The sequence below is a fragment of the Haliaeetus albicilla genome, chromosome 3 (assembly GCF_947461875.1).
Source record: "Haliaeetus albicilla chromosome 3, bHalAlb1.1, whole genome shotgun sequence".
NCBI lineage: Eukaryota > Metazoa > Chordata > Aves > Accipitriformes > Accipitridae > Haliaeetus > Haliaeetus albicilla.
The window spans coordinates 8,654,548-8,678,556 of NC_091485.1; the positions used below are offsets into that span (position 1 = coordinate 8,654,548).

General features: G+C 42.5%; 1 protein-coding gene and 1 long non-coding RNA gene across 2 annotated transcripts in view; one reads left to right on the forward strand and one right to left on the reverse strand.

Moving 5' to 3' along the window:
* Nucleotides 1-251: 251 nt before the first annotated feature.
* Nucleotides 252-3,675, reverse strand: LOC138684674 (uncharacterized). The gene is made up of 2 exons (XR_011323913.1): nucleotides 3,151-3,675; nucleotides 252-2,540 (listed from the first exon to the last, which is right to left on the reverse strand). It is a non-coding gene; the product is annotated as an uncharacterized lncRNA (long non-coding RNA).
* Nucleotides 3,676-3,798: 123 nt separating this feature from the next.
* GALNT12 (polypeptide N-acetylgalactosaminyltransferase 12) overlaps nucleotides 3,799-24,009 on the forward strand; it is a 48,460-nt gene continuing 28,249 nt past the window's right edge. The window contains exons 1-5 of the mRNA XM_069778772.1: nucleotides 3,799-4,334; nucleotides 17,612-17,781; nucleotides 18,504-18,693; nucleotides 20,910-21,095; nucleotides 23,366-23,483. Of these exons, the coding sequence (XP_069634873.1) occupies nucleotides 3,925-4,334; nucleotides 17,612-17,781; nucleotides 18,504-18,693; nucleotides 20,910-21,095; nucleotides 23,366-23,483 (1,074 nt within the window). The 5' untranslated portion in view covers nucleotides 3,799-3,924. The remainder of the gene's footprint in view (nucleotides 4,335-17,611; nucleotides 17,782-18,503; nucleotides 18,694-20,909; nucleotides 21,096-23,365; nucleotides 23,484-24,009) is intronic.

The following is a 24,009-nucleotide window of genomic DNA, read 5'->3' on the forward strand; positions in this document are numbered from 1 at the left end:
ATGGCGAACAATGACCCGTAGGTCTAAACCTACCTCCAGTGGGTATGTTTTACAACTTGGCTGAATATTCTTTTCCTTGAACAAATTTCCTATCTATCTGCAATGTTTTTGTACAGCGTGTTCCTCTGATAATCCTTTTCCATTTTTTTTTTAGAATACGTAAGCGTTGGCTGTTACTAAAATGAGGAACATTATTCTGGAACACATTATTTGGTACTTTCTTTTCCCCTGAAAGTACGAATTTAGGAAGCTATCTGAACTTTCGGTTTATTAAAAATGCAGTTTCTATCAGCTGATACTTCTCCACATCCAATTTCCATTTTAGAATTTTGTTTCATTTTGACTGAAAATACAGACTGAACAAAAAAAAAAAAGAAAACATTGGATGAGGTAAATTTTAAAGCTTTTGCAAAATTTAATAACTCTACTTTTTTCTGTAGGTTTTATATGACTTGTCCAGTTACTCTACTTATTTCTGACTGAAACTCTTGAAGCAACTGAGTTTATAGCTCACTAAACATTCTTACTGATCTTTAAAAAAATCTCCAAACCAATTGTTTTAACTTCCATTGTTATTAAACCTGAACACCCCTCCCCCCCCAACAAACCCAGAATTACTTAGAACTCTTCCATGAAAACACTGCTACAAGCTTTATGCATAGCAGGAAACTAATTTGCCTTATTAACCATAGATTTTTTTTCTCTGGGGCTTATTTTTACATTCAGAGCAAAAGCCTTTATACTCTAAGTATTTCAGCTCTGAATTTTCAGTCTTCCCATCTTGATTTAACCCCACAAACTTTTAAAAAGGTTTAAGAAAAAGTGCCTTTGAATTCACATTCTTTACATCTTGTCCAAACTTATTTGTGAATGCAACTGATTTATTATTAATGATTTTCTGCATTAACACCATTATTGTACTTCCCCTTGCTGAATTTCCTCAGATTTCTGTGCTTGGACATCATCTCTGGGGAACTACCATTTACTAGTATTACTTTCAACCCTCACTGCGATGACGCCTTCCCAGCTACTTTGCTCTAAGGGCTTTATTACTACTGGGAGCCGCCTCCCTTACTTTCCCACCAGCTGTAACCTTTCTTGTTTCTGTGGAAGCAAGCTGATACTTTCCTACCTTTTCTTCAAGCCCTTTCTTCCTTCCTTTTTAAAATCTGACTGAGAGGTAGCTATGCTGGTTATCTTCTTCAACAGTCTTGTCTGATCTTACCCTGTCTGCCACTGATTGCAGCATGCCTCCTGCAGTCCTGTCACATTCTGTTCTGTTTCCCATTTTTTAATCTCAAAACTTGTTTTAGTCATGCGATCATAATTCTTGTTTCTTCCGTATTACTCTAATACTTAAAATACTGAAATAAAATACTTATTCTTCTAACACTTAAGAACCCCTGCAGCAGAACTCCTCTGTTTTCTTTCTCACTGATCTTAATTAACACTCAGTCCCATATTTTGCTCTTTACTTCTTCCCAATCTCCCCCAGTAATTTTTGGGGGGAGTCCAGGAGGATGTCCTTCTCCTTTTATTCATTCCAGGAAGTCCTTGTTGGGCTCCTCATGTTTAGTATTTCTGTTACCCTATTCTAAGTAATTTGCAACCTTACACAAAGGGAAAAACCCAAGAATGTTTGTTCCAGACAACCAGACCTAAACCAGCAGCATGTTCCAGAAATGTTGGCTGTATCTTTAGGGTTTACCCCTCCACCAGCCAGAACCTAGGGAACTGCTGCTACAAACTCAATACCAACGACATCAGTTGGGCTTCCTTTATTCAGGAAGGATGGCAAGCGAGAAGACAACGCAATCACTGGGTGTGCAATTACTAGTGCCACCTAACTCTTCAGACCCAAAGCTTGGGCTGATAGGATAGGAAATTGGCACTATTTCCTTTATATACAATGTATATTCTCATGTCCAGCATATTGGTATTTAGTATTTAGTCGTCTACAATGCATATTTACACACGCATACTTCACTACTATTAAGCTTCAGTTATTCCAGCTGGTATGTGTGCTTTGAAACTAGATTTTATGCATATATGATTATCAGTGGTAGAAAACTGTATAGGTGAATAAGAAATAATACCTATACACACGCCCACGCTCATCAGCAAATCCACCTAAACTACTTGATTTATGCTAGTTTGCCAGCGTCAGGATGACTCATTATTATTCATCACCCTTCTGTCCAGAGCAAGACCTCCGCAGTAGTTGACAGCCCCCATGTTTGTTGTCACATACAATATTTATTGCCGTGTAAAATCCAAATCAGCTCGTAGCTGTATGCTGTGACCCTGTCTGGTAGTGACGAGGTTTCTCCCCTTCCTTAGTGTCAGGTGAGTTTTCCTCCACCCCTCAGCAGCGTGGATAAGCACTGCCCAATTCTGCTTACCAGGCTGAAGTCCCTCTCTGGGGATGACTGGAGTCCTCTGCTGGGTTCATCTTGACAGGCCTCGGGACAGTGCAGTGTAACGGTCTCTTTGCAAAATGTGTAGAGCAAACGACACCTCAAAGCCAGAGTTTCAGGTCCCTGATGAAGCTGAGAGGTAAACTGTATCAGTTATGTTACACTTAGGTTAAGGTTTTTCAAACGCAAAATCACGAACTCTCACGTAATCTGAGGGCCTCAGGATCGCAGGTTTAGACAGATGGGGCTGCACCCTGTTAGGAGGTTAAGTGAAAAAGCAGTGTGGATGTGTTTTTGAGTATGAAGCAAATTAGAAAGTTTGGACTAAATGTCACAGTTGCTTTTTTCCCATGATTCAGTCAAGCCATGACATGGACTGCCCATTATCTGGGAAGTAAATTGGGGTTTTTCACTTGCCTTTCTGGATTTCTGAGGCCACATCGGTTGACTTTTTTTCTTTCAACCGAGAACTCTGCTTTCTTCAGTGAAAGAGTTTGTCATGGCTTCTTGGCCCATGTTCTCTTTCCTTCTAAAGCACTTGCTGTTCTAGAGGCAGCAGAAGGGATGAAGCCCGGTTTCCTACGGACTTGCTTCCTCCAGCCCCAAAGCTCTTCCTAGTCCCTTCGTGACAAATGACCTCCCTCGCCGTCCTCCTGGAGCCCCATCTACCTCTGTCAGGAGACAGCAAGCCTTGGGACTGTCCCCACGGCCTCCAGTGGCCAAACCAGCTCACCGTGGCCCTCCGCCAGCCGAACTTTCCCTCGCTGGGAGCACCCGTGAAGGTCCACCACGCAGCCACCAGCGTTCACGAAGGTCCACCACACAGCCACCAGCGTTCACGAAGGTCCGCCACGCAGCCACCAGCGTCCGTGAAGGTCCGCCACGCAGCCACCAGCGTTCACGAAGGTCCCTCAAGCTTCAAGGGTGACCAGATAACCTCTTCCCAGAGGGGTAACAGGAGGTGTCCGCAGGGGACGAGCCTTCCTCCCTCCTCCTCCACGACCCAGCAGCACCGGCTCTGCTCCGCTCCCTCCCGGCAGCTGTGAGGGCGAGCGCCCGGGGCTGGCTCTCCCCACCGCTCCCGGCCCCACCGCTCGGCGTCCCCACAGCGAGAAAGAACCCGGAGCTAAAGCCGCAGGCGGGCGTGTGTGCCTTCTTCCCCGGCCTGCCGGGGCCGAGCGGCCCGCCGACCACCGCCACGGAACGGCGGACCGTAGTGGCGCAGCCCCCTCACCCTCCGCGCTTCGCTGACAGGCGGGGCGGACCCGGGTCCGCCGGCGGGAACGGTTCTCCCCCCGCCCCGCGGCAGCGCCCCTGCGGGCTGGCCGGCGGCGGGGCGGGGAGGAGAGGAGAGGAGAGGAGAGGAGGAGCTCGGCGGCGGAGGAGCCGGGCGGGTTTCCTGGCGGGTAACGCGGCGTGGGCAGGTCTGTGAGAACTTCTCCGGAGTCCGCCCGGGGCGGAGGCTCGTCCCCCTGCCGTGTCCGGGAGAGGCCTTACCCGTTCGGTTATGGCCGGCCGCCTCGGCCGCGGGATGTGTTGGGGCAAGAGGGGCAAGCGGGGGTGCCGGGGTGGGGGTACGCTGCTGGCCCTGGGGCTGCTGACCGCCGTCGGCTTCCTCGCCTGGAGGCACGGCCCGCTGCCCCGCCGCGCCGCCCGCCGCGCCCCGCCGCTGCCGCCGCAGCAGCAGCAGCAGCAGCAGCCTCCTGCCGCCGACCCCGAGCTGCTGCGGAAGCCGGTGTACGCCAAGCCGGCCCTGGACCCGGCGGCGTTGGGCGAGCTGGGCCGGGCGGTGCGTTTGGAACTGAGCCCGGCCGAGAAACGCCGGCAGGAGGAGAGCGTCCGCCGGCACCAGATCAACATCTACCTCAGCGATCGCATCTCCCTGCACCGCCGCCTGCCCGAACGATGGCACCCGCTGTGAGTACCCGCACCGCTCCACCTGCCGCCGGGCGGCCCCGAGGGCGGACGGGGCCGGGGCCGCTGAGGGGACGAGCGGGGCCGCTGAGGGGACGGGGCCGGGGCCGCTGAGGGGACGGGGCCGGGGCCGCTGAGGGGACGGGGCCGGGGCCGCTGAGGGGACGAGCGGGGCCGCTGAGGGGACGGGGCCGGGGCCGCTGAGGGGACGAGCGGGGCCGCTGAGGGGACGGGGCCGGGGCCGCTGAGGGGACGAGCGGGGCCGCTGAGGGGACGGGGCCGGGGCCGCTGAGGGGACGGGGCTCAGCTAGAGCCGCTCTTGCAGGCAGAGGGGTGGGCGGGAAACGGGGGGGGGACGACGGACTGTGAAAAGTGTCTCCCCCAGCCGCTTTCAGGTCGCCAGCCTTCGCTCAGCCGGTTATAAATAAAGCGTCGCTGGTGTTGCCTGGTTGCCACTTTTCCACAAACGGGTTTTCCTCTGGGCTCGGTGTGGCTTGAGCCCTTTAAGCCGGGGCATGCTGCCGTGTTTCTCCTGCCGCTGTCCCCCCGGGCAGGTCACCGTGGGCAAGCAGTCTGCTTTTTCCAGTCGCTCCCAGTTTTACAGGTGTCACGCTTCCCGGGCTTCAGCCTTGCGTCGCGTTCAGATGTCTTGCGCCGCACAGCATAAAGCAGATTTATTTTATCATCGGATTTGCCAGGAGCGCGCCGCTGGTTTACGGTGTAGAAATACTCACAGAGGCGCGCGGCGCCCTTCTAAACTGGGACTTTGCTTGAGCCGGGATACTTAGTTGGTGGGACAATTTACATTTACAAATTACATTTACGATTGTGACCCTAGTGCCAGATGGGGGCATAAGCAATTGTAAACTAAGGATTAGATATCATTTGTTGAGACAATTCTAGTTGACAGGCAGCAGTTCAGTGCAGTCGTGAAGCCAGTGCCGCACAGCGGGTCCAACTGTATGATTGGTTCTGGCCTAACACAAATACTCAGTTTAGCTGAGCGTTTGTCCTGTAAGCGAGCAGCCAGCTGGTGAGAGGAATTGAGTAGATACAGGTATGTGCCTTCAGCCAAAGCAGTCAGGACAGAGCCGGGGCTGCTACTGACTGAGTCCCCTCCGCTGTTTCACCTGAGCTTGGCTTCAGCCAGTTTATTTCCTTGCAACAGGTTTGTATGGGATGGTAGCAAAGAGCTGTGGAAAAAGCAGGGCTCTGGCTCAACCGCGCGTTCACTTCATGTCAGTGTGTCCTGTCCAGTAGCTCACCCAACTCTAGTTGTAAGTGCTGAATCCTATGATAGCTCTCAAAAAGTTGTGATGCAGGTGCGAGGCCTTTTTATCGTAAATTTAAGCCTGGCAGTAGGCTTGTTTTTAATGGTTATCTTTTATTCTCCCCTTACAAGCAGTCTGTAGACCGGAGGCTAAAAAGGACCTTTTTGGTTGGTTTTCAACAGGAAGCATTTAAATCATTTCAATGAATTATTCTGGACTCTTGCCATTTCTTTCAGACAAGATGTTGGAGGAAATGGAAGATCACAGTTGTTGAGAAGGGGACATCATAGATGGGAGGGAGGTTCCTGAAATGAAAACAATATAAGTGGGCAGATGGGTTTTGCTACAATGACACATCCTTTTTGATTTGAATATTTGGCTGTTGAAATGACAAAACATATCCTAAACCAAAGGGTTGCAAGGCATCAGTGACATAATCTCAGAGATAGTTGCCTTCTGAGGCTGGGGCTGTATTGTACTGTTGTAGTATCTGCTGGCAGGTGCTTCCTGCCTTTTCAGACAGTTAAATCTAAATGATGGCAAAAATATCACAGAACATCTATCCAACTCACACAGCAAATGTAAAAAAAAAAAAAGAAAGACCAAAAAAAAAAACCTTCCCCAAAGACAATTTTGCAATAAAATTGTTAACTACCTCTCTTAAGAAGGAGGACTGTGTAAGAGATCTAAGTTAAAAAAAACCACAAACTCTTGAAAAAGGTATCCACAAGCCTGTAGCGATAGAAAATTCATTGTGCTTCAGTGTTGAAAGGTTAAGTCTAGGAAAAATATGATTTAGTTTATTTTAAGGTTGGTAATGCTTGACCATTCATGATCTTTAATGAACATTTGGGTAAGGCTACAATGGTAGGAAATAAGTAGTAATGGTAGACTTCAAGTATACTTCAGCTGTCCACAAAAATAGTGCAAAGGCTGAATTTTTAGTTGTGATCAATGAAACAATTTTGGTACCTGAAGACCAGAAGGTGACAAATGCACCATTTTTTTTAGTGGAGTCCTAGAGGAGAACCAGAGAACTCTGTGCTGGCAAGCGTGGGATCTCTTCCAGGCATATTATTTCAAGCTGTGGTAAGGAAAAGTAGCAGACAGGTAGGTGTGATCTATTGAGAAAGTCAGCTTGGCCTTTGTCAAGGATGACGTGTCTCACAAACCTATTGGAGTTCTTTGAAGGCTGTAATTATATGGATAAGCAGGTGTGGTGTTATTTCCAGAGGCTTTTGATGAGTTCCTTAAACAGCTGTGAAATAAGGTGGAAATTCCTTGCATTTATAAATAACTGGATAAAAACTGGGAAGCGCTTGTTTTCTTTTTTTAAATAGTGTAGGGTCCCTGGTTAAGTTCCACAGAAGTCTGTGTTGGACCCAATGCTGTTCAACTTACAGCAAGGCTTCCATACAGAAGTGACTAATTAACTTAGAGCTCTTCAGCCTGAAAGACAGACAGGCTGCTGAGAGAGTGCCTCTTGCTGAGCCACTGCAATACTAGGTCCATGCATGAAGTGGATAACACAAATTCTGCCACCTGCGTGTTACAAAAATCCATTTCCTGTACAGTATGAGGAACTCCATCTACCAGAAAATCGACATCAAGTATTCATGAGATACTAACAGATACTATGCTTGGAGACATTATTCTGGGCTATGGGCTTTTGGTCTGTTTCAGCATGTTCTTATGTGTGTGGAGGTGAGTCTGGAAATTTTAGATCCCAGGAAAATGGGAAGAGGAAAGAAAGGGAAATAAAGATAGGCAACATCCCCACCACCTGGATGTCCCACTGCTCCTTTTAACCTTAATGCCCTCCCACATTCATCAGTGAACCTGTGCTCTCGGTGTGAATTGTGAAAATCACAAATGTGAATCTAGTGAAAACTACAGTTTTGCCAGTAAGATTGCGAATATCTGAACCAGTAAGCCTTTACACCTGGTCTGCAAAATTATGTATACAAGGTGTCGTGTTGCTTTATCAGAAACGGATGCCAAAAAACTTCTCCCACTGCTACATGTTGTACATCCTGGACCTGCTATCAGACGAGAAATGTGGCGGTACTTATTTGCTAGTAACTCTGTCTGGTAACACTGTGCAGGAAGAGAAGAATAGTTTGACTGAGATTACTCCCCCAAATAATGTACTGTTTGACAATATTTGACAATGAATCCTATACAGATGTTATTTATTATAAAGTTTCTGAAATTTTAGGTGTTTCTCCTACTAATATATTCCTGCCAATGTAAATATTCAGAAGACCTTTATTCCTTCATGTTCTCACAGATCACTGTACCATGTTTTTCTGAGAATTGATCCTGTTTCTATTGAAACACTGACCTGGAGAGCTTGACAAGTTTTATCGTTTCCTTTAGACAGTTGCTTCTTCCTTTAACTGTCTGTGCTTGAGGTCGGCAGCAGATAATAATGTGTTTTCATCACACAGAAACTTTTTGGTTTTATTGGTGGCTAGAATTGTGTGTGTGTGTATATATATATATGTATGTATATAAGTGTACTGTAAGTATATGTATACATAAATATAGATATTTAAACATACGAATAAACATATATATAGAAATAAACTATAAAAATGTTCTTTTGGTAAAATATTATGCATAAGACTACAGTTTGTACAAGGCTAGGAGTGAAATATGCCATAGGGTCAGAGAAGATGGAGGTTGGAAGGAACCTCTGGGGTGTCTAGTCCAACCTCCTGCTTGAAGCAGGGCAACTTCAGTCTTAGAGCGTGTTGCTAAAAGCCATCTTTGTCCCGTCAAATTTGGAAAGTCTGCAAGAATGGCGATTCAAGAGCCTCTCTGGGCACCTCTTTCAGGGCTACATCACTGCCACAGTGAAATCTTTCCTCCTGCCACCCCCCCATCCCCAATTGTGATGTTGTCTAGATGGCCCAGGTTGTCTTCCCAATGTCCGTCCTTCATCTCTTGAGTTTATACACACCGGGGAATCAACCGCTATAGCAGGTTTAAAACAAGCAAGCATCCTTCGTCAGACATTGACCTACGGAGGGCCGTGTTGGGGCTGATGCTGCTGCTCCGCCTTCCCCCCCATGCAACAGCCGGGCTGCATCTTGTCCTGTGCGACTTCGCATCGCGTGCTTATTTTACAGGACTGCAGGATTAGGCAGACAACTGATAGGGTCTCTTAGGCAGCCTTTTACAGTGTGTTACAGCGTGTAAGAAATACATTTCCAGTTTTTCTTCTTGGGTTCTTTTAGATTAAGGGCTGTTCTCAAGCATTGTTCCTGATTTTAGACATTCTACCTTCTTTATTTTCTTTCTGTGTTTCTCACAGTAGGGGTGCATTGCACATTTATTTCAGGGACGGTTTCTGTAAAATCACACCAGCCTTCTTTTGGCTGACTCTTGTTACAAAAGGAACAAGGCAGGGATAGGCACTTTTGTGCTGACTCGGCATTTTGTGATGTCTCTTTCATGGTAGAAGCCGCCTGAATCAGCCCTTGGGCCTCATTTCACTTGTGCTTGCAAGCAAATGGATTTGTAAATCTTTCCTGCCTTTCCTTACCTGGCAAACGATTTTGAGTAGCCACAAAAGCCCCCAAAATATTGAATGTGGTCTGCATAATAATTAGCAGCTATAAAAAAAAGTTTAAGAGGTTTGTTCTTTAATTCTAGATAATTGTCTGTGTTTTGGAGAGAGCTTGTTTATATATAATGTTTTATATATGCATGGTTATATATATATTCAATTATCTGTGTATATATATTTCCGTATCTGCATATTGATAGATATACACAAGTACTTAAATTCTCTGTCACCATCATTTGTACCTATAATATTACTTATTTTGGGGGATATTGTCTCTGAGCTTAGCGTAACAATCTTGTGCGAAGATTTTTCTGACTTTCAAAACTGCTTTTCCCTTCTGTTGCTAGATTTGAATGTGACTCTCTTACAATCTCACTTGCTACCATGGTTTGTTTTGTTTACTGGGTTGTAAATACCAACTTATGCAGGCTGCTCATCTGATAGTCTCTCACTAGCAAATTCCCAGAAAAATGCTCGAGACGAGGTTTTGGCCCCTCTTCTGCTCCAAAAATCACAGCATCTGATTTTGATGGGCGTGCTGCTCCTGCCAGGAGTTTTAACCTGACCCTGTTTCAGGAAACGGCGCAGCAGCCGGGTGTTTCCTTCTCAGCCCACTGTGACTTCACCTAGGAGCTTCTCTTTCATCTGTTACCTAAAGGTGAAATGATTGCAGTGAATCGACTTTTTTTTGCAGTGCACGTAGGAAAACTGAACTCTTCGGAGAGCTTATCTGCAGCACCTTAACCTTGCCGGTGCATCTCTTCCCTCTAAGCGCGCAGGTGATTCCACGCTCTGTGCCCAGGGCTTGCTTTGGCGTAGGTATTCCCATGCTTTACATTGGGTCAGAGTCCAGCAGGCACAACGCTCTTCTCCTCACGAGCAAACGCTTTGCATAAAACACAGGTGTATTTGGTTCAGTAGTTTCAGAACGCTGTGGTCACTGATTTGGGGTTGGGTTTTTTTTGTTTTGTTTGTTTTCTGAGCTTTTCTGGAATGGATAATTAGCTACAAGTAACTACATTAATCGTAATACCTTTTAGTCATTACTTTATTGTTAGTTGGCAGGATTCCTTGCATTTATAGACAAGCTTTAGACCTGCAGAGCATTGTGTCTCTGGGACATCTCATTCCTCCCTGATTCAGTTAAATGAGGGAGTAATAAATCTGCAGCATTGTTGGTTTTTTGTTTTGTTTTGTTTTTAAATAAGCAGGCTTGCATTTTATAGCAGTACAAAATACAGCAATGCTTCCATAAGCGCTTTGATATTTAGGATATTTTACTATTTTTGTTCCCTATCTTCTGTAAAAATGCGTCAGCTTTCTTTGTCATTATGCTTTCGTTTAATAGTCACATGCAAGCATTTTCCAGAAGAGCTCACATGATTATTTTTTGACAGTTTTTCTTTACAGCTTCTGGTAGAGATCCTCAGCTTCCTCTGACGTCTAGATGAATGCTTGGTTTTGGTTGATTTCATTTTTAACCTGACAAAGTTCCCACATCAGTGATAGTAACCACAAGTTACAATTATTTTTTTTCTTTATTCAAACAGTGCTCTGACTATATACCATTGTCTGTAAGGACCAGGTGCATCCACACCCTACTATTAGTGATGGTTACAATAACTTCTTTCAGTTATTGTATTACTTTGCAAATATTTTTCTTGTCCTGAATCACATTGGTCCCATGAAAGTAAGTTTCTGAATGTAGATGTAGGAAATCATATGGCTCTGTGCAAGTGTTAACTGTATTTCACTACTTCGGAATAAAATTGCAGACATGGGTAACTATTTGAGCAAAATTAAACTATTGTTTCAAATCAGCAAAATAAAATAAAAAGTAATTGGTTTTTTCCCCATGGACACATGCAGAAATGCCTTCTCGTCTGTACATCCAGAATCTGGGCTAGGTAGGAACTTCTATTGTCTTTTTCTAACAATTTGGAATTAGGGGGATCTATGGATTTCTTAAATTTGTGGATTTTAGGATATAGATTTAGTCCACCATCATGGGTGGGCTTTCTAGACAATTTTTTCTTGGCGTATTTTTAATCTGTCTAAAACAGATTTGCTTTTTTTGTTTTTTCCCCAAACATTTTTGCAAATACTTTCGTCCAGTTCAGACTTCCCAGCTTTCTTCCTTGCTTCTCACAATGTTTTTATACTAGCCAGCGCAGTCCTTTATTATCTGAATTCTTAAAATGGTGTTTGGCAGCCTGTCTTGTTGAGACCTCATTGTTGCTGGAAGAATCATTCCTTAAAACATCAAATAATCTGGAAAACCATTTCACAATCTAGCTAGCCTCTGTTTTCAGGGTCTTGATCATATCACGGTGTCGTAGACTGTACTGAGGGTGCTCTCTCCTAACGTGGTTTGTTTCAGCAGACACAATTTCGGGAGCATTTACCTGGGCTGGGAGCAGGCAGTGGGGAAGTGTGGGCCAGCATGGCTTTAACTCACACTGCTTACGTGTTCCAGCCTTGCCCCGAATAATTTGGCCATTCTGGCAGTTATCAGCACCTTCCATAAATGTCAGCGTCTTGTCGTGCTGCTGAGCCTGGGATGCTCGTGGACGGACCTGCTGAGCCCTAAGCTGCTGCTGGGAGCAGGAGGGAAGGGAGACGTAGAAAAGGGGAGAGAAGAGGACCCCAGCACAGCTCTGTCCTCTGCCATGGCTTTGGGAGGGTGGGAGAAGGAGGTTGTTTCTCATGGGGGAAGATACTTGGCAGACCCCTGAGTCCGCGTTGCCGCCTTTGTAGTTTATGGGGTGGGAGTGGAGAAGGTGAAACCCACGTTTGAGCCCACCTCTTACTAAAAGAGCATCTGCCGTTTAATTCAGTGTCTTTGTTCAAATTAGGAAGAGAAAAAGAGGTTGTATTTGTGAGTCGGCGTGTCCACAGCCCACTGTAGCAAACCCAGCAAGCCTGGTTCCTAGCCCACCGAGTGAAACCCAGCCTGAAGTAGGACCCTAACGTTGTTTGCTAGATGACCCGATGATGGTGCGTATATGGCAATGTCACATACCGTAGTCACATAAATCCTTTTAGATCAGACGTATCAGTGACACGTGCTGTTTTGAACTTTTTGAGAGAAGCTACATGATCTTGAACTTGCCTGTATTCTCGGGCATTCACATTGAGACTTCAAAAGCAAAACTTAGATAGTATACAGTTAGAAAGCATTAAATAATCTATGAACAGATTGTATTCTTAACAAATCTTAATAAACTCACAGAACTTTTCATATTTTTTCTTGAAATAAGAGTAACTGTGCATATAGAACATCAAATTTGGAGATTAAAAAACGTATTCTCCCTTGCTGTATCGTTGTTGCAGTTGTGATGAAAGTCTTACATAAAAGTATGTCAGCAACCATTCCTCATTAACTCATGGCAGCGTGCCCAGTGTGCACACATTCATGCTCTCTCTCCCTGTGTATAGATACACATCTCTAAGAGAAACAGCTCCTTACAATGAAATAAATTGAGTGATTACATTAATTGACACAAATGTTCTCCAAAATAGCCCATTTAATTTTGTTTAGGCATTTCCTGACTGATATCTCCTTAGTTTCTAATAAATAACCTATTGTAAAACTTGCTAACAGAAGACTTCGTAGTGTAGTAGATTCCAAGGTTAAATTATTAAACTTGTCAGCCATAGAGTCTCAATTAGACTGTGACTTGCAAATGCAGTGTAGAAGGGCAAAACCAAAAACCCACAGGAATGTGAATGTATGCCGATACACCTCTACATGCTTTGCTTAGGTTTGCATTTTGTGGAGTTAGATGTTTAGGTAGATGCCGTAGTGAAAGATCCAGGAAAGTTGCTACACAGTGAACGTGGTTTTAAGTTTGTGCTTGGGTACGCACCAACATTACTCTCTCTCTCTTCCCGTCTTTAAAGATTCATGGATGAAGCCAGTTAGAATTTAAAAATGTAGATGTTTGTTTTAGTTTTAGTTGATAAACAAAAGCTTTGTCCTTTGGCATTTCTTGTTTTATACCTGTCTTTTAAGCCACAGTGAGCAAGCAGGAGGATTCCTGGCACAGTCACCCAGTGTGGCAGAGGGTGCCTGAGGGAAACGTAGGACGATGCAGAAGCGGGCTGCTGCAGGCGCAGGGCAGTGTCCCAGCCCAGTCCGGGACGCGATTTCTCAGGGTGCAACTCCGCTGTGCATAAGGACTCCACTTGTGCGTTTTCTAGTGGGGCTGCAGAGAGCAGGAGCTATCGGAGGGCAGAGGCTGAGCGGGTGTCACTCCTTTCCATCGTGTTATCCATTATCGTTGTTATCCATTATAAATCAGCGTTTTTGAGTGCCATCTGAGTCCTGTTTACAACTTTATGCTTTTCTTTTGTTGCCTCTAAAAAAGCTGCTCACGTGTGCTGGCAATAGGTTTTTTCCTCAGTGACTGATCCTAGTATCTGGTAACTTTTTCCAAAATCCTCTTGACTAGAGATACGTGTGCTTTTCTGAAGAAAATGAACCCACTCAACATGCACACTTAGTTTTAACTTGGGTGTTTTGGTTTTTTTTTAAAAATATATATAATTATTACCTATGTAAATAGTGAAGTTCCCGTGGTTGAATAAGATAATGAGAGTAGTGAAATAGTATGTTGGACTTCAAATAACAGTGCTTCTGCATTTATTGTCCATGCTTGGAAATGTCACGTTTACAGGCAACTAATTTCCTTGTGTCTATGTTATGTTTTTACGAACTGTTTGGTAGCTATGATAACGAGGTTCAAGGTGCTGTATCAGGCAGCCAATAGTAGGGTCTATAGGTAGTTTCCTGTTGTTCAACTTCAGCCGTAGAAAAGTTAAGCATCTGCTCTATCGTTAAAATGTCTATGGACAAGGGAGGTGGGGGCCTGTAAAGGTCTGTTTGTCTGTGCTAGATAAATGGCTTAAGGAGTGTGAGGTGGATCGCCTTCTGGATCTGTCTTTACGGTCAGGCAGAGTCCAGGCAATTAGCTCAAAGACAGCACCTACCTTTTAGATGGCTAATGTGAGATGCAATTAATCCTCTCTTAATGTGATCCCCTATATTGGGAAAGGGCAGCCTTATGCGTTTGAGGATGGCACTAAAGAATGCCTTAGTCAGAAGCCAAAAGCAGCTAGCAGTATAGGCAGTATAAATATACATTCCCAGTATCTGCAAAAACACATTTTGGGACTGCTGTCACCAGTTCGTATCCTCCCTGTCATTTTAATGACACGTTGTAACTGATACGCATTTGTTTTTCTGAATAACTTGAAGTAGGAGTGAAGTGATTCACTTGGAAAGTAGGAGCTTGGATACTTGGCTGACACATGGAGAATAAAAATACATCCTGAAGTTTGCAAAGGTGAATACAGAAGATTCACTGCTGAGGTGGTTCTGTTGTAAATAGGAGTGGGAAAATGGAAAAGCTGAGTTGTGACCGCTAGGCTTTAAGTCAGGTTTCATACTTGTAGTGGGTTTTTTGAAGCTTGTGTACCTTGTGAAGTGGTGATGTTTAGTGTCCATATGCATGCTGCTTAATTGTTATTCAACAGCACTTCTAAGCGTTTCCATTTCAGGCATTCATTCTCTTTTTAAGATTTTCTTACACTATTATTTTTCCAGGGTTTAAGTGCTTTGTGTTTGTAATCTCCCCAATGGGATTATTTTTAAGACTTAGCAAAACTCTTTGAAATTTCTTTCAGTACAGAAAGATAAGAAGAAATGTGCTTCATTTTAGCAACAATATTTGACACTGCTAATAGCTGAGGTCTTGTAGCAATCTAGTAAGGAATATATGTCTTGGAAATAATGTCGGAGATAAACATGCAAATCTGCATAGAAGTTGAATTAAAAAATTAGAAAAAAAAGTTTCAAAATATTAGTTGGTCTGTATGTGACGATTAGTTTTCCCCAAAATAAACATAATGTACTAAATAAAAAGCAAAGCTTTCAGTCGTTCTCTGTGTATTTCAGTATGCCAGATGAGAGATGTCAGGTTCTCAGCCCTGTCCAGCCAGCTGGTTGCAGGGAAGTGGGCTGCAGGGGACCCGGGCACAGCTGAGCACCATGGAGCTAGTAAATAAAATGCCCTTTTTAGTTTTGGCCTCTTGCTTGACTTCAGAAACCTAAGAAACTTGTACTGTGGTATGTCCCGTAGGAGGCTGACCTTTTTCCGCAGTGTGGGGTATGCTCAACGAAGGAGGCAGCAGCGCACGGTGCATCACAGACAGTTAGGGGATTGCCTTGCTCTGTGCCAGATTATGTTTCCCATCTCCAGCATGTAATTTTCAGGCAAATTCATTTAAGTCTTTAATCTATAATTAGGGTTATAAGCTTCTTTAGACCTTTTGGAGTTCCTTTTTTAAAGAATGGAATACAGCATTCTTATTTGGTGAATCCTTCTGATGTATTTTCAGAGAAAGCTTTCCTGGAGGTTTTCTCTTTATTTCTTTTTTTCCTTCGATTTTCTAAAATGGGTAGGTAAAGATCCCATTTCCATCAAGAAATGAACTGAAATTACCTGGTACAAGTGACTGTGATACGTAGGAAGAATTTATTCCTGGCAGTACTGAGCATAAATGTGTTTCAGTAGGCTAAAGTAAATATGTGTTTCTAAAATTGGATTCATAGAGTAGATTTTTCTGAGTTAAAAAAAAAAAAAATTAATTAAAATGTCACTCCTTTTTCATGTGTTAATACATGAACATTTGGCAAAATAAATCACTTCTGTTGCCAGCCATTGGTGTGAGGCAGTTCTCTGTGTGAATGCCCCTGTTTGCCTCAGGACAAGTTACAGCCTGGAGGAACGGGTATTTTTGTACTTCACCGTATAAGTGTATGTGTATCTGCCTATCTATGTAAATCTGTATGTGCATATGCATGCATATGCATCATATACAATGAGTGGTGCTGCATAGCATTCCTTTTGTGTTTGAGAAGCTGCCTTCTGTGTGCCTCTTCTGCCCAAGTGTCATTTCTCCTCATTGTTTCCTCATTTTCAGGTATTTATTACAAAAGTACTCTACAGACTTTTTTTTCCCTCATAAGAATTTTAATTTTAGGAATATTCAGATTCAAACTTTTTTTTTTTTTTTTTTTTTTTTTAGTTTTTGTACCAGAGATCTTATTAGATGTTGCCTAATCTGATCTTAATAGATGTTACCTAATCTTTACAGAAACCTATAAGAAGTCTTCTTTTATTGCAAACACAGCAACATTAAATGGTCAGTAAATATATTCTCGATGTGCTATAGGTACGCAGTTTGGTTTTTTTTTAATGTCATTTTCTGGGTGTTTTGGGGGATTTTGGTTCCCCTAAGTTGACCTAAGGGATTTTGTCATCATGTTTTCTACTGATCTGTTCTGGTTTCCCTTTTCAGCTCCCTGTAGCATAGATTTTGGAGGACTCATTGCTGTTCTGGTTTGGTAGGCGGGATGTCCTGCCTGCTTCGATATCTGTTGTGACCGAGCATTCTACAGAAGCTGAAGTATATCCTTCTGCCCCTTACAAGCCCTCGTGACTCCAGGCAGTAAACTGGAGGCATAAGAAAATTCAAATATCTCTAAACCATTTCTGTTGGTTTTTAACAAAACTGCTCATACAGAATGCTCTAAGAAAAGGGGAGAAATGGTAATAAATACCATCATTATTTTAAAATTCTTTCAGACCAGGGGAAGCTTTAACAATTTACACATTTGGCTCAGCTGTAAGATTCTTGGCATCCTTATGTTCATTTAGGGAAGTTCATATATATGTATTTATAGGAAATACATTCTGGAGCTTAATCCAAAGGTTTGCAAACTTCCTGGCTCTCCCTAGAGCCAAAACCATGCCTTTCTATGTCTGTCTGTGTTTTTTGTGGATTTCACTATTATATCTTGGCAGTTCCGTGGTCTTCCCAAATTCTGCTTCAGTGTACATACATCTCAGCTCTGTTGCTGTTTTTTTTTTCTCTTTATATGTTGCTGTTCCTTCACAGTTGTATTTTTACTGTCTAGCACTTGTTTTATTTTCCAAAGCACAAGTTATCAGTAATTTATGCTACTGCTTTACCGCACTTAAGTTTTATATTTTTATTATTTTTTTTCCTTTCTGTAACCTGAGGCATGTTTTGGCCATTGCTTGTTCCTCTACTTGAGGTGGTATTATACAAAGACAGCTACTGCACATACACCAGCCCCAAATACCTTCTATTATTTTTCTTCTTGGACATTTTGGGGGGTTGTAGAATTTTAGTCATAATGCTGCTGCAGAAATGGGACTTCTGGAAGACCAGCTTCCTGAAAGTGTTTGCATGACTTTTCTGTGTACATACAGTTCTTTTAAGATCCTTTGTATGTTCTTGCTTGCAGTTAGTAAATAGCATACAAAATCTTCATCTGCGAATAGTTTTCTGAAAATTAACAAATGCTTTTGCACTTGTACTAAATGTAATCCCCTCCCTTACAGATGCAGAGAGGAGAAGTATGATTATTACAGCCTGCCAAAAACCTCCGTTGTGATAGCTTTTTATAATGAGGCTTGGTCAACACTTCTGCGAACTGTTCATAGTGTTCTTGAGACATCTCCAGATATACTTTTGGAAGAAATTATCCTTGTAGATGATTACAGTGACAAAGGTAGGAAGAATAATTCTAAATAATGGTGATTGTTGATGTTTTTTTTCAGCCAGTCCACAGGAGAAAAAGATAGCCTGTTTGGGTGACATACCGTAAAATTGTACAACATAGGCATCTAATTGGAACATAGTTTTTCTTGTAGCATGCCAGTGAAAAATTTGACTTGTGGACCAAATGTTTAGAATGGGGAAGCACATTTGCTGTGTTGTAACATGAGTGCTTGCATACATAGATAACCTACAGTCTGGTCAAAGCATTTCAGGCTTCCTAATTTGAGCAAGTTTCAATTGCTCCAAGGTTGCCCTGGTGTCTAGTTTAGTGAGAGCTGCCTGGTTATCTGTTTTCATTTGAATTATGGGACACAAAGACAATGCTGGCATTTTCCACCACGCATGGATTGCGTTAAGAATAAACCTTTTACAAGGAAAAAGTTTTACGTAACATTTGAGAAGCACTTAACAATTTGGGAATTAATTGCAGACGCAAATATGAAACATTCAATTTCTTGAAAGTAACTGCAATTTGCATCCATCCAAGTTCTGTGCTTTTTCCTTGTCATTTCCTAACGTAGGTGGTATAGCAGATTCAGAGGTCAAAATGCCAGTATCTTTAAGGCACTGCTGTAAGTAATACGCTACTGAAAAAAGACCTTTCTCTCGCATGATGTAAACCAATCGTTCCAGAACTATATTCTTTCTTTGCATTTTATTTGTTTGTTACAGAACATTTAAAGGAAAGTTTGGAAAACTATGTGGCTGGCTTACGCAAGGTGCGTCTTATCCGCGCAAATAAGCGAGAGGGACTGGTTCGAGCCCGGCTGCTGGGGGCATCCGTGGCGAAAGGAGACATCCTGACGTTCCTGGACTGCCACTGCGAATGCCACGAGGGCTGGCTGGAGCCGCTGCTGGCAAGGTGAGGTTATGCTCTGGGCTGGTTTTCTGTCCCGCTGCAGAAAGAGAAGGGATAGTTTGGCACACTTCTGCAGTGGAAAAATGGTTCTTGCTAGATGTTTGCTGAAGGTTACCCAAGTCTGGTCCCTGAGGCACCGTGTTTGTTTCGTGGTAGTGGAGTAGCGAGTGGAAGTGTGGAAGGATTTTTTTCTCCCAAGGACAAGGCTGCTCTTTTCCTTTAGAGAAAGAAAAGTTTTGTTTTCAGGAAGAGGAATCCTCCCCCAGCTTTGAAACTACCTTGGGAAAGGTGGCTGCTTCGATCAGCCTGGGTGGTGGGTGAGAAGGTCTGGAAAGATGCGTGTGCCGAGACATGCCCTGTTGCAGGGCAGCGTACACAAGCAGATTGGAAGAGAAGTCAATAAACTCCGTCGTCCCAGTCCTGAGCTAATCCATCTCTCTCTACCTGGAGAGAGGTTTCCAAAAGCACATGCTGTCTTAATGTGTGTGAATCTTCCTGATTCCTAGTGGGACTTGTGTTCTCAAACTCCCCATGTCCATCTGAAATTGCATCTGGAATAAGAATTTTTTTTTTTTCTTAAAATTGTCATATTTAACTTGTTTCTAAATTTCATACCAAGTATATTCCAGATAACTGTAGGTTAACTTTGAACAGTATAGATAGTATGAAGAAAGGAAAAGGGGTAAAAATCAAAGCGTAAGCATGGTTTTAACTACTGTCCTCTGAAGAAACAGTACATCACTGTGGAGACGATTCTGTAATTTCTTCACTTCTTCAGCAAACCACTAGATGGCAATCTTGAGGAAGGATTTGGATAATTTTAAGTGTAATAACTTAACCACCTGTAAAAAGTTAGCCCTGGATGTGTCTTGGAGTTTTTGCCCTTCTTGCTGCACATGCAGACATACATCTCTAAGGGGATGTTTGCATGCCATATCTGACTCAAATATATGGGAGCAGTACAACAGTGTTAGCATTTTGCAATGCAAACATAGTTGTATTTGTAAACTGCCTGTGCATTGTACCATCTAGTTAATTCTTAACTTAGGTAAAAGGTGATGGCTTTTCACTTACCTGATTCCTTTCATAACTGAGATCACATGCCAGCTACCTAATTTTTACTCCTTTTCCTTTATGGGAGCAACAAAGCATTTTTACATTTTATTGGGATTTTTGTTTCCTCTGTGTACGTATCATTCTCATTGCGTTGTATATAAGTTTTATGCAAGTGAGACAGGAGATAGCAATATTTGTGTAAGCCCTTTTATGCACTCTACCAAACAGGATTTCAATGGGAGATTATAAAGAAGAAAACAGCGGTGTTGCATCTTCCCTCCGGCAACAAGAGACCATTTCATATTTAAGGCAGTCTTTCTCAGCTCAGACGATACTTCTTTGGAAGTTCTCTGCTGCATTTAACCAACACAAGCTGCTCTAATATCAGAGTCAGAGCCCCTTGGTCAGCCTGCGAGTTTTAAACTTAATAATCCCTTGGGGAACTAGCTCCCCTCAAATGACAGATGCATCACAGCTCCTCCTTGTTTGGCAATATAACGCGTTCAGTTTTCCTTCTCCTCTGGAATATGCAAATCAGAAGATGCAAGGCTAAAACAAGTACCAGCATCTTAAAGTCAAACAAATCATTTTGTTTCACTGAACTAACAGGAGATGTTTAAGACTAGTGTAGAGCAGATTGCTAAAGAGTGATTTAGGAGAATGACCTTAGCTTGAGCTTGCATTCTTGAAGTTGATGTCTCCTAGTACCGAGAGGCCTTTTGAGAAATTGAGGTGAAGGCAAAGGAACCCACTGCATTTTGTAAGGGCAAATGCGTCTGGAAAGGAATCCAGAAAACCCTGTACGGTATTGAGAAATGGGAAGAAGGGTTTATCTCCTTGCAGAAGTAGACCTGCAAGAAATGTCGTCAGCTCTGGTGTATTCTTAGTATGATAAAGATCTTAACTATCTTTAGATCAGCCTTGCTGATAGGTATGTCATTCCGCAGTACTATCTTGTTTCTCCTTTTTACCTCCTATGTTGCCAGGGTTTCTGGAGGCCTCCTTCATGTGTGTTTCACTGGTGGAGATCTAATTGCAGCATGAATTGAAAAGGTGCAAAACTTTGTGTTTGGTATCTCTAAGCATTCTCTGTTCTTGACAGTTCTAGTTTTTTGAGAGAAGTTTCTAACGGAAGTCACCCTTTCCTTTTAAAAACACATTAGGATTGCGGAAGAAGAATCAGCTGTCGTCTGCCCTGTTATTGATGTTATTGACTGGAATACATTCGAGTACTTGGGAAATGCTGGTGAGCCACAGATTGGTGGATTTGACTGGCGGCTGGTCTTCACTTGGCATAGTACCCCTGAAAGAGAACAAAAACGGAGGAAGTCCAAGACCGATGTGATCAGGTTAATTTTTATGCATCTTATGAAACTGTGAATGTTACAAGTGGTTTTGATTTCACTTGGAAATGCCTGGTGCTGAAAAATATTTGAGAAATGAGCATATTACTAAAAATTACATATTTTGTTTCGTTCCCCTTTTTTCCAAAATAGCTCCTGCTTACCATGCTCCTGGAAAAATATTGCTCTAAAAGCTGAAATTCTGTGTAATCTTCCATATGGAATCCTTATTGAGCAAGTAGTCTCTTGACTGCTGCAGGCAAACTCCCGCAGATGCTTACCAGCACACTGAAAGGTTGTAACTGAGTAACTAACATGGGAGGATGTCCTCTGTGCAAAGCAGAGAGATCTGCGTTGTAAAAAAATGTATCGTGGTCAACGATGAAAAAGGGAGAAAAATCATCAACCAGTAAGAAGGCAAAAGTAGTTTTGAAGACTTTATCTGTGCTGTAGCGGTAGTTCCTTGTGCTGTTTTCAAAGGTGAACCAGTTCTTTATTGGGATGAAATGATACAGCTCTACCCACCGTAGTTTCTGTGAAGGGCTGACTCACAGGAGCTCATGTGGATATCTTCCTTGTGGGTTTTAGTTTTGTTTTATTTTAAGACAAGTTGCAGTTAGTGAGTATTAATTGTCACTCCATGCTCTATTTTTAGGAGAGGTGATGTAAGAGTACCAACAATGCATCTGGAAAACGGACACTGTAGGCAAAATCCTGAAGGTTGAGGGTCTGCTACGTTCAACTTGGAAGTTGCTGTATTTCAGCAGTTTATTGTAGGAAATGAAGCAGCTATTTGGCATTTTTAACACCACGATTTTGTTAGTCCTTGCTTTTATTTATAATCTGTTACCTTATGGTCTACAACAAATACAGAATGATTAATTTTTCTCAGTCTTTTCTAGGTTGCTTATCGTGATAATAATACCCAGTACTTCACAAATATTAATGAACTTATCCTCAACTGAGAGAACTTTTTTTTTTTTAAAATGGGAAAAGTGAGGCAGTAATTTAGTCCTTCTCAGCATGTATTAGTCCACATCCTCCATAAAAAAAAGTTTCAAAATAGAGTGAATGTTTTTAAAGCCTTTAGTTTAAATATGATGCTTTCCTTCTCCACGACAAAAATTGTCTTTGGCATGCCAAGGGGAAAACGATGAGGGATAAAGCTTCATGGTAGCCCGAGGACTGTGAGCTTGGCAAGTGTCTGGAGAAAGCAGCAGTGCGGAGAGTGGTGCCACTGACAGCTGTGTTTGGAAAGACAAGGTCTGGAGTGAGACAGAAGAGCTTGACTGGTCATGGAGTTTGGGGTTTTTTTTTTTCCTTCTGTCTCACCTCATCTCATTCTATTCTTTGAAACAGCATATGACAGTGTAAGAGAGTGTTGCTTCAAAAAGATGGCTGGTAAAAGTTGTTTTGACAGATTAAGAGTAACTGATGGCTCTACCTTTGTTAATATTTACCTCAACGGCAATTTAGTAAAATTCATAAAGTGTCAGGTGAATTTAGTTCCAACCAGCATTATATACTTGGTGCTTTAAAGAGGGCCATTTTCTAAGACTGTAAATAATTGGGAACAATATTGAACAATATGTATATGTGCACACGCTGCCCTACTGAAAGTACATCCCTTAAGTGTGCTGTCACTCCGGGCCGTCTGGTCTGCGATGATCCGGTCTTGATCCCTGACTTTTTTCCCAAACTTAGTAAAAAAAATACAGATGGGCAGATCTTCTTAGAAAGAAAAAAAATTCTTTAGGGGCTATATTAACTTAATTCTGCTCAATTGATGCCTGAGAGTTTTTCCACTTGATGTTAATGGGATCAGCAATGTTGTTATTAATTACTAAAGCACAAATATTTGTTTACTTATTACTTAAGGATACTGCACTTAGAATTTCAGAGCTGACTAATATAATTCTGCAACAAAAAAAGTTTATGTTCTACTATTTGAGGTAAGAGACTAGTCATTTATTGTCACTCACAAAGGCACTGTGATTGCAAAAATTTGTATTAACACAGTGTTTATCTTTTCTGATTTCACTGTTATTTTTATTTTAATACATTCTGGAGCTTGTTTCCGATACCATTTTTTACTACAAAATTAAACTTAAATGGCCTGATGATAACCGATCAATGGCTGACTGTTACATTGTATCCAGAAAAGACTGAGAAAATGGAAAATAAAAATATACTGTATTTTTTATCCATTGCATTGGGTTTTAAATTTAACTTCTTTTGCTTTTCCTTCAATTCAGAGTTACTATTCTCTTTTATAGGTCTCCGACCATGGCAGGTGGATTGTTTTCTGTGAGCAAGAAGTATTTTGATTATCTTGGTTCATATGACACAGGAATGGAAGTCTGGGGAGGAGAAAACCTTGAATTCTCATTTAGGGTAAGTGGCTCAATTGAAAGGTTTTTTGTCTGAGACTAAAACCAAGTTTCTTTCTTCACACCCTTTTACTTAATAAGATAGCTGTAATGTAAGCAACTAAGCAAGTGTTAAGAAGAGAATATTTTGGCAGATGTCTATCTGAATCTCTGTTCTCATACTTCATGATAACTTTATTTTCCTTCCCAATAGCCATTTTAAAACAATTTTTAAAAACACGTCTTTGTTTTGAATGCCAGTATAAAGTGTAAGTAGTGGTGTGATACTTACTAGTGGATGAAGTTTACATTCTGTGGCTTGAAGAGGATCATTGGAAAGAAACATTTATAATTCTCTAATGTGACTCGGAGTTCTCGCTGTGGTTGATGGAGTGAGCAGGAGGCAGCTGGTGGCGGTTACCAGTGGGGCAGGACAAGCCAACCCCTGCACTGCTTTAAGGCTTTACCCTGTTTCACTTCAGGAAAAGTTTGTGTAAAGGTTGTAAAAGGCAATGGGGAAAATCTTCCAGGAACTGTAGAGCTATGCCCCA